Raw genomic sequence first — 14,022 nt, forward strand, 5'->3', positions numbered from 1 at the left:
CCCAGGATTTTTTTCATTCATTTTAACTAATGCAACTGCATCATTAAAACTGAAGGAACTTAAATCTATCCCCTTTTCACTCTGGGTAGATCAAATTATAATTGATACATAAGTTTGCAGTCATGTAAACCATTGGTAACACCAACCTCACATCATGCACCTTGTAATATTCTGCCTAAATATATGACTTTAAACATCCTCCTCACTCTTTATCGGTTCTCCATTGACCAGCCATTGGATAAAAGGCTTGGGGATGCCATTGGCTCGACAAACTAGACGTCCACTCTCATCTGGGGCAAGGACCAGGTTGGAGGGCTTGTCCAGCCAATATGGAGCAGCTACAGAAAAGAAGGCAAATGCTAAGCATCATTTTATAAAAATAATTGCAATCAGTTTGCACACTAATCATAGGGGGTTAGGAAAAAAAGAAGCAAACTGGTCCCATGCTAAGAAAAAAATCTGACCTTTAACCTGTACAGCAATGGTGTGGCGGATGCTGCCAATTTTGTTGTTGGCCATGCAGATGTAGTCACCAGAGTCTTCTTCCGACACGTTCACAATCTGCAGCGTTTTGTTGCAATTGTCCAGCTTGACCTTGTTCGTGGGCAGGTCACCTCCCTTTTTAAACCATTTAATGGTGGGCGTGGGGCTGTGGGAAAAAATATCACCCCACATTCAGCAACAAGTTTCCTTTTTGGTGTAGTTTAATTTTTAGGACATCTACTAAAACCAAATTTGTTGTATTAGAGGTTAGGTGAGCATCCTTTTTCATCACATTATTGTTAAGAAACAGCACCATCTGCTGCTGATGCATTCTGGGATTTAGCATCCTTGAAACGTGAGTGCGGGTCAGTACTTCTCTGTGCCTCTTTAAAAACTCACAGTCCAGCAGCAATGCACTCAAGCAGGAGCTGCTGCCCCCTCAGGACCATCTTGTCGCTGGCCAGCCCGGTGGGGGAGAGAAAGGTGGGGGCCGTTTCAGGTAGATTACGTGCTGCATGTGGGGAGAACAGGTTGCACACAGACACACAGTCAATATTTCTCTGGCTCCTCTATATATACACCTAAGTCACACAGCACTCTACTCGATTCTATTTCTATTCTATTCTATTATTGATGGTTTATCACAGGATACAGCAAACTTTCAGGCCTGGTTTCAGGCATATAAAATAACATTCATTTTTACATTGGTTATTTAATTACTACAATATAACTCAAGCAATTATATTTTCATGAAATGTATGTTAACTGAAGTTCATGTACACTTGTTTCTAATTGCACATTACTGTTTTGTTTGTTTTACATTATTTCTGGTTGTGAACCTTACTTAAAAAAATACTACAACATTCAATAAAACAACTAAATAAGCTGATCTTGTGGGTTATGGGTCATTCCTTTATGACTGTGCATGTTTTAATCAACACTTCTGGAATTTTTCCAAAGATTCTCAATTGGTCTGGATCCAACACTGGGGCATTATGGGATTTATTTCACACAATAAATATAGTGTAACTGATTTCAAACACAGATCTAAGATTGATTGCTTGTTGCCTGAAATAAAAGTTGAAAGGGAATGACTATTGTTTGATGAAAAAACTGGGAGTTTTTGAAGTCTACAGACATGAGGGTTAATGTTCGCTGCTGGACTTCCCTGTCAAATGATGCATGTGAGCTCCTAGATGGAAGTTCCAACTCAATTACCCACAACCTCATAATAAAAGATGGCTGCATGGCGTATCTACTATTGGGTTAAAATGTTGTATTTATACACCATTCTCTTTGAAATGTCTCTTCTAATTTCTCTCAAAGATTTGAACCACAATTTCTGACATTCTCACACTTTCCTATTTTGTGATACACTACACTACATGAAGACATTAAAAAAAGTACTTCTTGTGTTAAAAAAGTTAATCACCCCTAAAACATAATTTTTTTCTCAGACGAGCAAACATCATCAGGAATCAAAGAGTACACAGATGGGCTGTTAGTTTGTGCCCCTGTTGAACAGAGTTTCAGCCATTGGGGCAGCATTGGGTTATTTATAGCGAGATTAGATTGGGGGGCTACAGTAGCTGCTGCGGGTGACAATGTGAGACAGTGCAGGAGGTAAAAAGCCCTCAACACCCCAGACAACAGCCGTAGATGTCAGAGAAACACTTTTGGGAGACGTGGCAGTGTGCACCCGTGAAAACAATTGCATGCGACAGGCTGGGGTGAATGCAAGCCTGCTGGGGGTCTTGTTTTGTCTCAACGCTGGTAGAGACTGACCCAGGACTTCTCCAGGCACAAGCGTCCTCCACAATGTCCAGGGTATGGACATTGAGGCTGTGTAGAGCTACAGGTGTTCATCTGAACAATAAACTGGACCGGTCTCACAACTCTGATGCCCTCTACAGGAAAAGGCAGAGCAGGCTGTACCTGCTGTGGAGGCTTTTGGAGTGAATGGTCTTTAAGACCTTTTATGACTCTGTGGTGGTCTCAGTCATCTTTAGTGGTGTGTTCTGCTGGGGAGGTAGCATCTCTGCTGGGGACAGAAAGAGACTAAACACACTGATCCAGAGGGCCATCTCTGTTCTAGGATGCCCTCTGGACCCAGTGGAGGTGGTGAGTGACAGGAGAATGGTGGCTAAGCTGTCATCCCTGCTGGACAATATCTCCCCCTCCATGCAGGAAACTCTGACAGCACTGAGCAGCTCCTTCAGTGGCAGGCTGCAGCACCCACAATGTGGGACGGAGAGGTTCAAAAGGTCTTCCCTGCCAACCACTGTCAGGCTCTACAACAGCTGACTACATATACACACTGCACATAGCCTAACAAGCACACACATCCAGTACACCATTTTTCTTTTGTGCAATATGTGTATATATAGCCACTCTGTACATTTCTACAAATTCACAAATATATTTTTATTTATATACTGACAACTCACATTCACATTTTTTTCTTTTCTATGACTATTTATTTGCTTATTTGTACATTGAACTTATTATACAGTCAACATACTGTACTATTGTTTGGTATTTTTATCTTGTACGGTCCACTTTCTGACGTGACAATGTAAATTTACCACATGTGGGACTAAAGGATCATCTTATCTTATCTTATCTTATCTTATCTTATCTTAGAACCTCCTGCTGTGCCCTGCAGACCCGGGCTTGGGACCAAGAACAGGATCTTGGCTGTGGCCTGACAGCTGGGCTACTGGACCTTCTCCCGCTCACTCAGCTCCCTATGCCTGCTTCTGGGGGTAGGGAACCTGCATATGCTTATCACTGGATTACTGGAGCACTAATGTGATTTTTATCTTTGCTCCTCCCCACATTCTCTGCCTGCCATCCCAATTTAATTAACCTGATTAATTCATTAGGTGGTAATGAATGAATTAGGATAATGAAGGTGCTTTGCTCCATTTTGTTATCAGCCAGGCATGTCACGCGGTTGCGGATCGCCAGTCATGAACCTGCCGCACTGCCTCTGAATTGAAAATGAGAAATCATTTACATTTACATTTACAGCATTTATCAGACGCCCTAATCCAGAGCGACTTACAATCAGTAGTTTCAGGGGACAGTCCCCCTGGAGCAACTTAGGGTTAAGTGTCTTGCTCAGGGACACAATGGTAGTAAGCGGGATTTGAACCCGGGTCTTCTGGTTCATAGGCGAGTGTGTTACCCACTAGGCTACTACCACCCCGTATCAGAATGCTATATTGCAATATTTACATGGAGGCTGAGGGTTAATAAATGAATCAATGTTTATTACTCATCCATGTCAAAAAAAAAGAAATTCCTCTTCTGAAGGGTGAGTCATTTGGGTTAGGGGACTACACCGCTACACACGTCAGGTGACGTGACATGGCTTTGTTAGAACTCTCTCACCCCGCAGCTGTTTAGTACTGGTAGTGGGACAGACGCTGAGAACCTGAGACTCACCACTGTACAGGTCAGTGAGGTTGAAAGAGGACGTGTCATTGTACGGGTCCTCTGTGGACAAAGTAGCGTCGACATCAGTGCACCAGACAAAACACCGGCAACCAGGACTAATTCAGAATGTACAGTCGATTTTATTACTCCCCAATATTAATCCACATAAACAAAAAAATGGTAAATGAGTTCCCATATTAGACAACGTTAGATTTAAACGTTTGTTTAAATGCAACCCTGATAAGGATGCAAAGTGCGAATAACACAAGCGCTGTTGCAGAATGCCAAAGAATGATTCTTTGTATTAAGGAATGTGAAAGCGCTTTTTCTATAGGTTGGCTGATTGAATGAATTAATCTTGATGAATCTTGCCCATTCAAGGGCCACAACAAGTCTGTTTTTGTTCATTTTCACTCCTATAGCATAAACATGGCTATTGTACATGTACATGTACTAAATAAAGGCACGTCAATAAAGAACAAGAAAAATTACTTGATTTTGTAAACACATAAACTGGGCCTGAAGAATGTGGTTCAAAGTCTCACCACTAGAGAGCAGCAGTATACCTCACAATGTACTCACTGAGCCGATCCCAGAACAGTACAAAACTCACTTGTGAGCACTTTGAGTGTGAAAGGGTTCTTCTGCTGGATGGTGTGGGTGAAGAGGAAGCGTGCATTGCAGCTGTAGTCTGTGCTGCTGTCTTTGGCCAGGACGTTGGAGAAATACAGGTCACCATTGAGTCCCATCGACACTCGCTCGTCCTGGTTAATTGTAGTCATAGCTGTGGGGGACAGAGGAGGAGCATTGGTCACCAAAATAAGGCTGACGTGACTTTGGGTGATAAATAGTGCTTTAGTACAATGAGTGACAACTCCTAGTACAACTCTTTTTATATCAGGCAAAACTTAATACCTGGTAATGAGTAGAAGCAATATCCTAAAGATCATATTGGTATAGAGCAAATTTATATCAATTTGTAGTAATGTATATACAAATGCTACAGCTAAGACTTCACTGAAAACTTATGGAACCCCACTATATATACACATATATTATGTATATATTATTTAATATCATGTACATATAAACATATACACTGACATAATAAACAGATCAAACCAGCTGTTACCTGGTACCTTATTTACATTACATCAATGGTAAAACATTAGGTAAACCTAATTTTTTTAGGTTTACCCTGTGTTTACTCAGTGTAGTTCATTCATAGTTGCACTGTTTCATAATTGTTATGCTGATGTCATTTAACTGCCCTGTCACACCACTTCCTGTTTAGTGAAATTAATGAAAGGACACCCTTCAGCAAGGTGCTGAGTCAATTATCAGTCATACAGGTTAGATCTGCATGTTACATGTGTGACAATGCATCTTAATGTCACATGTCACTCGGGGGGCTCTTCAGTTGCGAGTGACGTGATAGAGAGCGTATGATGCAGTCAAACTGTCTTTCATGAGAGAAGCCTGTGGCAAGGAAACACTGCTGCTGAACTTTCAAGGAAAATTAGTAACCTCTGACCCTGAAACACACCTTCCAGGTGACTTTGAAGGTCACAGCTCTCTGGTACAGAACTTGCAACTCTGTCCTGTCCTACTCAGAAACAGATCAGTAGCTGTGTGATTCCGAACCTGGTCATGCTAATGAGTATCCTATTTACCCGTTTGAAAATATATGTGTATTTCCGCATGGAATTTATATAATTTCATAATAATACTTAATTAAAGTGTCCCTGATATACAGACGGATTTCCCATGGTGTAGTAGTAAATTTCACCAGTAATCATGTGATTCCTACAGGACATGGAAGTAGGATGGACTGGGAGCTTTTTATTCTTCTCTAAATATGCCATTCTAATTAATGTAAAAGCCTGTGTGGGTTACTACAAGGTTACTATAGTTACTGTTAAAAGTGTTAACGGTGTATTTTACTAACGATCTTGTTATATCACTACCTCGGCCGACATTTGGTGTCAGTCTACATAACGCTGTGTCAATACTACTGCACTGTAATGCTGCCACTGGCACCTTCTGGCAACAGATTCAGAATTTAAAATATCGTAATCTGTCATCAATAACAGCAGCTCAGCAGAAAAGGTGGGAGTATTTATTCAGCTCTAATTCCTCAGCTTTTTTTTTAACGAATTACTGAAAATTTTATTGAAATATTGTGATATGTTGTCTGGGCTACATTGGGGACATGTTGAAATGTTATGATTCTGCACCTATTAAAGATTTCAGTAAACCAGGGCAGCAGTTAGATCCTGGCAGCACTGTCCTCTACTAAAGGACACACATTACTGCCACCGAGGATCCACTCTGAGCTCTCAGGCTCCAGCTGAGTGGTTTCTGCTCTGCGGGATCCACACACACACACACACACACACAGTCTGGCTCAGCAGTAACATACACCACTGAACAGGAGGACAAGAAGAGGGATGGCAGCGTAGAAGAGAGAGGAAGAGAGGAAGAGATTGAAAACAAACATGTACTTCACACAGAGAGAGAAACGCACCGAACCGTACAACCGCAAAAGTAAAGAGCGCAAAGAGAAGTGCAAGAAGTGATTTCATGAAGATCAAGGTGTAAGGTAGAACCAAGAGACAGACTCACCGCTGTTCATCCAGAATGTGTTAGGAGGGGGCAGACCTGGAGGGGGGTTGCATGTCAGCACCAGAGGAGAACCTTCCTGCACCACCACTGGTTCTAGAACCTCTTTAGGCCACAAAGGAGATTCTGCAAGAACAATCAAAGAACCTGATTGCACCACAACCTTCTGCCTGTTATTATTAAATAAAAGTCAGAATGGTTTTAATATATGACACTGAAAAAAATTAATAATTTATGCCCCTGGTAAAACAGCACTGTTTATAACAATAGATCTTGAATGACATTAATGTCAACGGGGGTGTGGCTTAAAGAGGGGTTGTGTTTTTTTTCTAGCTCAGTATGTTAAAAATTCAGCAGCCCTGGTTCAGATCAAAGAGGTATCTGCAAAATATCAACAATATGAGTCATTTATGTGTAATCTCTTAGTGATTAAGTGATATGTTGGTAGTATATGATGACTATATACACGCCTTCATCAGTACCAGATTTACTGTAGCAGTACTATGTCAGCTATTCAGATGGATGAATCTGGGCCAGTGCATTCTATAATCCTGTGTTGTATATGCTGTGTCTGTCCGTGTGTGCGTGCATCAGTGCGTCGCACATGATGTGTGTGGGAGGTGAGTGGGCGGCAAACGTGGGCACAATAACGTGTGCCTGTATGTATGGTGATAATGCAAACAAATGGGCTGTCATTATATTTAATCACCCACCAATTAATCCTGACGGGACTGCACATGCGATGTTGTAATTAATTCATGCAGAATTCACTTTCGGTCAGCCATGGCTTATTGAAGAGTGACTTTATATGTTTTTAAAGGTGAGTGTTTCATGGACAAGGGCTGTTTTGAGCACAAAAATGTGAAATTCTGGCCTTATCCTGTGTATGCAATGTTTTGTGTGTGTGTGTGTGCGCGTGTGTGTATGTGAGACACTCACTTGACACACGCAGCAAGATCTTGTTGGATATGGCCGTGCCAAAATCATTGGAGGCAAAGCACTGGTACTCCCCCTCATATTCCTCTGGCCGGCCACCGCTCCGGAAGCCGATTTCCAGCGTGCCAGAGCGCTTCCGCATGGAAACACGCGGGTCCTTCCCGACATTGAAGAACTTTCCATTTCGCCGCCACAGGAATCTAGTCCACCCAAACACACCCATTCGTACACAAAGGGTAAACTATCAATGATAATGGCTGCATGATTAACTACACTGAAAACTACAAATGGTAGTTGACTACTATTAATAGTATCTTTCTCTGCGGTTGCTTGGTTGCCAATTTTGACATCATTTTAGAGCAAATCATGTCCTCATAAAGTAACAGCATTACACATGCTACATTACTTATATATTGATTTACTGGGGCAGTGATCGGAAGCTTGCCGGTTCGAATCCCAAACCGCCAAGGTGCCATTGATCAAGCAGCACCGTCCCCACACACTGCTCCCAGGCGCCTTTCATTGCTGCCCACTGCTCACTAAGGGTTCATTTGTGCTGTACTGTCCACTGTTAGGTGACATGAAAGCACTAATTATGGGCATTCCCATTAGGATTTACAAATTACACACCCCTAGACAAATGGTCAGAACAAAAATATGAAAATATGAAGGACTGAGCATTAAATAAAATGCAATCACTAATAATTGTGCAGCGCTAATTGGGTTGCTTTGCTTTGCAAATTCACGTACAATTAAGAGGTTTCAAAAGCAATTAAGCATGATCAAAACAAAAGCAGCATACTCAAGTGGAAAAGTAATAAATTACAGGATAATAACTTGGAGCAAATCTGGAAAGAGACATGAATGAGTCCACTGAATAATCCATGAGCATGAATAGTCAACTGGACTTGTTATTCTGGCACAATACTTTTGCCGGGATCGCTGTGACAGTGGCGTTGTTATATAAACTCCCCCTCCTCTCAACATGGCAGAGGAGATCTTTGGTGAATAGAGCCACTGTTCTGGGCTGGTCAGAGATTCGCACGGTTTACGTAAGCTGAGGATGGAGAAGGAGGCTGGGAGAGCGTTGTGGTGTCATGTTGCCACTGCTTCCCAGTTAAACAGTGGAGGCTTCAGTCCTGTAGTGATGCCGACAAGACCGCATCACTGAGGTCATGGGTTTGAATCCAACGTGCTTTGCTCATATTTAGCAGGACCCCTGCATGAGAACAGCTGAAATATGCCAGGCTGTTTTGGGTCTGGGCTAATGGCTGTCATGCTCAATTAACAGGGGATGAACAAAAAAGCGGAGGGAAGTATGAACGGAAAAGGAAGAAGGACAAAGGCTGAGGGTTGGATGACAGGAGGGAAATAAAGAGGTTTGAGAGACTGATGGGATACACAGAATAACAGAATGGCTAACACTAAATGAAATCGTCCTATCAACACAAGTAAGCCATGGCGGAACAAGAGGACGAAGAGAACGGACAGTGACAGACAGAAGGCCCATGAGGTTATGGAGATAGAGAGACATTGAGAGAGTATTGTCCATCCTCACGTTGGCACTGGGTTTCCCTTGGCTTCGCACTCAATGATGATGTTATCTCTGGGGTCTACAATGTAGTCCTTCACAGACTGTTTCACAATGGTAGGGGGCTGCTTCACTGTGGGGGGAGAAAGCAAACGGGATCGATTTAGCCTGCCCTTTAACACCAACAAAAGTTTTCACCGATTTCAAAATGTATTCAACATCTACGTCAGTTACAGATGCATTTCATTAAAACTACTGCTGAATCATGAATAAAATGGTCAGAAGGTCTTTCCATTTTCCACCTCGCCTGATTCAGTCAACTGGCCAGAAAGGTTAAATCTAGTCGGCTAAATGAGGGCAAACCAATAAAAAATATGCAGGAGCCATGGCCAGGGTTGGTGAGCGCTGATCTAGAGAATGAAAATTTGGCAGCATTTCTTTAACCAGTCAGAAATAAAGCCAAAAATCATTATGGTGTCAGGCGAACACCCTGACAGTAATTTAAGTTCTAAGTATTTACACACTTTTCTCCTAAATATGAAGGTTTATATTACAAGGTCAGGGTTATATTATAACACTACTACTACTATAAGCGCTACTAAATCCAGACATAATGAGTGATCATAACCTTAATAATCATAGCCTTTATATGACCCTGCACTTCAACGTTGAGTTTGTACTTTTGTTCCATAATGAACACAAATCAATGACACACACCCTCATAGACACAAAAGATATTAACAAACTCAACGTTGAGTTTGTACTTTTGTTCCATAATGAACACAAATCAATGACACACACCCTCATAGACACAAAAGATATTAACATACAGAGTTAAGAGTTAAATGAACTTACATTCTTGCTGGATCTTTGCTGTTATTTCCAGAAAGCACATGAAGAAAGTGTGGTTTGGGTGGAGAGGTTAACCATATTAGTTATTAGATTAACAAAGCAATTAAGATGCAACAAATGAAATGTATTCTAAAAAGCATAATATAAGTAAGACAGAGACAATATGAGATTTCATACTAGGTATTTTCATTATGGTTACATTGTCTTTGGTTCATTTGAATGTCTGAAAAGCTCACACAAAAAAAATATAAATCAGGTTTGATGTTCACTAAGGCTGGAGGTTAACAGAGAACCTGTTCCGGTTAGAGAGAGCAACTGAGGTTTTACTTCAAAACATATCTGGTGCTGGCGGTAAATTTTACATATATGTACAGAACAAAAAAACTAACGGGGTCAAAGGGCATGGTCAAATTGGGATTCAGACCAAATGAACCAAGCTTGAGATGCATAGTTAAAAGGTAAAGTAAATGATTAAAATGCTCTTTGTGCTGATTGGATAGAGTAATGGTGTATTTGTCCAGGGCCATTTAGTTTGTTTCCATTTTTTGCAGTCTAGTCAAACGTAAGGAAGGAGAAAGCGTGATGCATTCTAATCGCTTACTACAGCATTACATTCAGCGTTAATTTGACATTCCTAATTATAGCCCCAACACTCTCTACAGTCAGTATAGTCAGATGGTTTATACAATTATACTGGGACCAAAACCAGTAACCTACCTGTTTTGGAGAATGGGGAAGAACATCAAATATCACCATAGATGATTCCGCACAATAAAACACAAGAGAAGTGCAAATGTGTTATGAAAATCAGGTAAAAGCACAGAATTTGTATATGCGAGTAGCTGATAGATGCTTAGGTACCAATAATGGTAACAAGAACAGTACAATGCTCTATAATATTTAGATCTATGCAAGATCTAATTATTGACTACTTGCTTAACTAAAAGTTGACTTCCTTTTGAGAACTTAAAGCATCAAATGTAATCACATCGGGGAAAAGGCGTATGAAAACGAATAGTCACTGGAGCCTTTTGAGCCTATGGTCACAGGTGCATCTCTCCATATGACATCCACAATAGCACCGCCAAGGTCACTGGGGAGGGAGTTGAGGGGTTTATGTCTGTGGACATGTGGGCGGGGGGGAGGAGAAGCGATGACTAACCTCATCAATACCAGGGGGTTAATATGACTGGTGGGTGGGGCTACAGGAATAATGATGGATAACCTCTTTAGTATACGTTTACATGCTATCCCTGGGAAGTTTAGCTCCTATGCACCTAACTCAGACCCCACCCAGGACACTGGTTCAATTGGGAATCTTACAAGAAATATTTGTGAACTCTAATCCATCCGGACCCTGGCTCAGTTTTTGTCACCAGGAGGTTTTATCTTTTTTATATCCCTGGCCTCTGCTGAGATGGATCCACCCATCGCAATCAATAAAGATTCATGAGGTTAGGAATAGAAGGCCACTGACCATAAAAGTAGATAAAGAGGAATGAGTCTGGAGCAGGTGACGCTGGGAGATGAACCTGGGGGGTGGGGGGGTTTGTGACATAAAGCAAGGTGTGGAGAGGCTGGTCTCTGAAACCCCTGGTCAAACGAGATCTGCCTCCATTGTTTCAGATGAGAAAATGAGATGGCCTCAGGCGGGCCTTTTTTCCCTATGCACTCTCTCTCGCAATTTCTTCATCCTCTACATCGCCTCTCAAATCATTTTTTCAGAGGGGAAACCTGCCTCACCATTGTTGCGGAAACAAAGGCACACAAAGGGAGGAGAGAAGCTGGGCAACAGCGGGACAGCAGGGCTGAGAGCGTTATCTGTCTTCGGTCTGCTGTCCCAGGAGTATTTACTTTCACAAGGCGGCAAAAGCACTTTAACCCAGTTAAGGACTTATAAAGCTGAATTTTAATATTGGTCTTTTAAGTTGTACTAGCGGCGTCTTTGTTCCATGATGCATTATGGCAGGTTTATCCATATTCATTCAGAACATACAGCTAATGAATCAGAAATAAAGTAAAGTAAAGGCATAATAGTGATTTCAATTGTTTTGTTGCCTGTTTTGTTGATTTGTCATATGAAAACACGCCTTGGAAAAATATTTTATGTTCATAATCAACTCTATTTAGCTTCATGGCCCTGCACACCTACTTTTAGGATGCACAAAGAGACGTGGAGAAGAAAGAGTGTGCTGATGATTCACTTTATTTCCTCTGTATATCAGCAATTTGCAGGGACCAACCTGTCAGTCATGAACAAATCAAACCTATTTCTATACTGAGCTGTGATAAGAACATGAACTTCAGAGAGTCTGCGAATGACTTACGATCCAATGGGACGTTGATTGTGGACACTTCTCTCAAGAAGAGCAAGAGGAGTGACACCACTGGCAGAGCCGCCCACTTTCCTAGCATCAACATCGCTCTCCTCCGATAGGCTTGGCCCGCCTGCGTGGTCTCCTCCTATTGGCTCAGGTGCCCCTGTCTGATCACGACTTTGACCTGTGGAATTCAACAGAAGATGAAATATGAGTTCTTATGAAAGACAGTTCTACTGCCATCATCCATTATAACTTGGGTTGGGGTGATATTGATCATTATAAATTGTTATCACTTAAATCTTTGGCTATAAAATTTAAATAATCCCATCCAATTTAGTCTAATTAGGTTAGATCTTCCTGGTCTACTTAGTCTGTTATTTAAAATTGCAAATAAGACAGATTGCACAATTTATGGGACAATGGTGGCCTAGTGGGTAAGGAAATAGACCTGAAATCAGAAGTGCATGAGTACATGCAGCTCTTGCCCATTCCATCAATATTATTATGGATTATCAAGAGTGCGGTATACACAGAATTACACTAGTCCAATCCCTCAATTCAAATCTCAATTTATATGTTTTTTAGATAGAGTGAACAGAAACAGGAGCAGTAATGTGCAGCCACCATAAAACTGACCTGTCTTTGCTATTGCATAAAATCTACAGTGGAACATCTTTATACATTTTTGTTTTGGTTATTGTGCACTTGATTTGCAATTGTTAAAAATTATAAAAAATAAAACACAAGTAAATCTAAAACAGGTGACAAAAAAGGGATAACTGGTCTCAGCTGCAAATATAGGTCAGTGATGAACACATACACACACACACACACACACACACACACACACACACACACCACACACACACACACAGTGTCCCCTCTCCCTCTTCAGGATGAATGCAGGTCAATATGAGACCATGAGGCGCCCTGACTACTACCTGGTTTCACTAATTATTCGTAATTTTATATCACACTGACAATGTTTACCTTCACAGCACAGTTCTGTATGTTCCATACGTCATGTTACTGAGATCTCAGACCAGTTTAAAATGATTGGAAACGTCACAGATCATTTCATGACTCAAATGAAATAAGGAAATAAATTCCTTGTTTGGTTGTGATAGCATGACCATACATTACTGCACATACATTATGGCACACACAACATACACACAATGACCATCTGCTATGTTTGTCAACCACACTGCATCTTCCAAAACCCTCATTTGCCCTCAGAATTCTGACACAGGTTCATTTGCCACTAATCTGGCCATGAAAGGAGCAAAGCCAACCCTGAGAGGCCACACCCACTCTGCTGCACCCCACCCCCTCTCAAAGGACACCTAACCCTGTACAAAGTGTACACTTAGGTCATGCTGATACCTGCAAGAGGAATATTAATAAATTACCCATTTATTAATATCTTAGTCAATAAATCCATCCAATCATCCATACAACAACTGAAGACAGTGATTTCCAGAAGTGTTTCTTCATTTTATGACTGAAGTGCTGTGCATACACACACACAACACACTCACACATACACACGCACAGCTTAGCCCCAGGGTAATGTAGGCAGGAAATTCCTTGGCAAGCTGTATAGTGTATGTAGCTACAGTATTTTAACCGGGTCAGGTTTGCGCTACTCCTGTGACACAAATATGTAATCTAAAAATAAACATTTCTATTTTTCATCAGTAATAATGAACTGACTCTTTCTCTGCCCAGAGAATTTCCTAAAAAAGGAACTTCACCGACTGCTATGGCTTCAAATCATGCAAAGCAATGCAGTTGCTCGTGATTTGATGTAAAAATAAGTACAAATTAATTTCT

General features: G+C 41.3%; 1 protein-coding gene across 15 annotated transcripts in view; it reads right to left on the reverse strand.

Moving 5' to 3' along the window:
- The window catches only part of nfasca (neurofascin homolog (chicken) a), a 72,235-nt gene that overhangs the window by 27,083 nt on the left and 31,130 nt on the right, over window positions 1-14,022 (reverse strand). For 11 of the 15 annotated variants that reach the window (XR_003751375.1, XR_003751376.1, XM_028997592.1 and 8 more), the window contains exons 3-12: window positions 12,193-12,367; window positions 9,869-9,886; window positions 9,041-9,146; window positions 7,486-7,682; window positions 6,550-6,672; window positions 4,538-4,708; window positions 3,934-3,984; window positions 883-994; window positions 465-649; window positions 207-338 (exon numbers count right to left, since the gene is read on the reverse strand). Coding sequence is in view for 13 of the 15 variants with exons in the window: in XM_028997592.1 (XP_028853425.1) it covers window positions 207-338; window positions 465-649; window positions 883-994; window positions 3,934-3,984; window positions 4,538-4,708; window positions 6,550-6,672; window positions 7,486-7,682; window positions 9,041-9,146; window positions 9,869-9,886; window positions 12,193-12,286 (1,189 nt within the window). In the remaining 2 variants the exon portion in view is untranslated. The remainder of the gene's footprint in view (window positions 1-206; window positions 339-464; window positions 650-882; window positions 995-3,933; window positions 3,985-4,537; window positions 4,709-6,549; window positions 6,673-7,485; window positions 7,683-9,040; window positions 9,147-9,868; window positions 9,887-12,192; window positions 12,368-14,022) is intronic. The other 4 variants (XM_028997597.1, XM_028997598.1, XM_028997595.1 and 1 more) reach the window with 3 other exon arrangements.

This window comes from Denticeps clupeoides, chromosome 12, assembly GCF_900700375.1.
Source record: "Denticeps clupeoides chromosome 12, fDenClu1.1, whole genome shotgun sequence".
In the NCBI taxonomy this organism is placed as follows: Eukaryota; Metazoa; Chordata; class Actinopteri; order Clupeiformes; family Denticipitidae; genus Denticeps; species Denticeps clupeoides.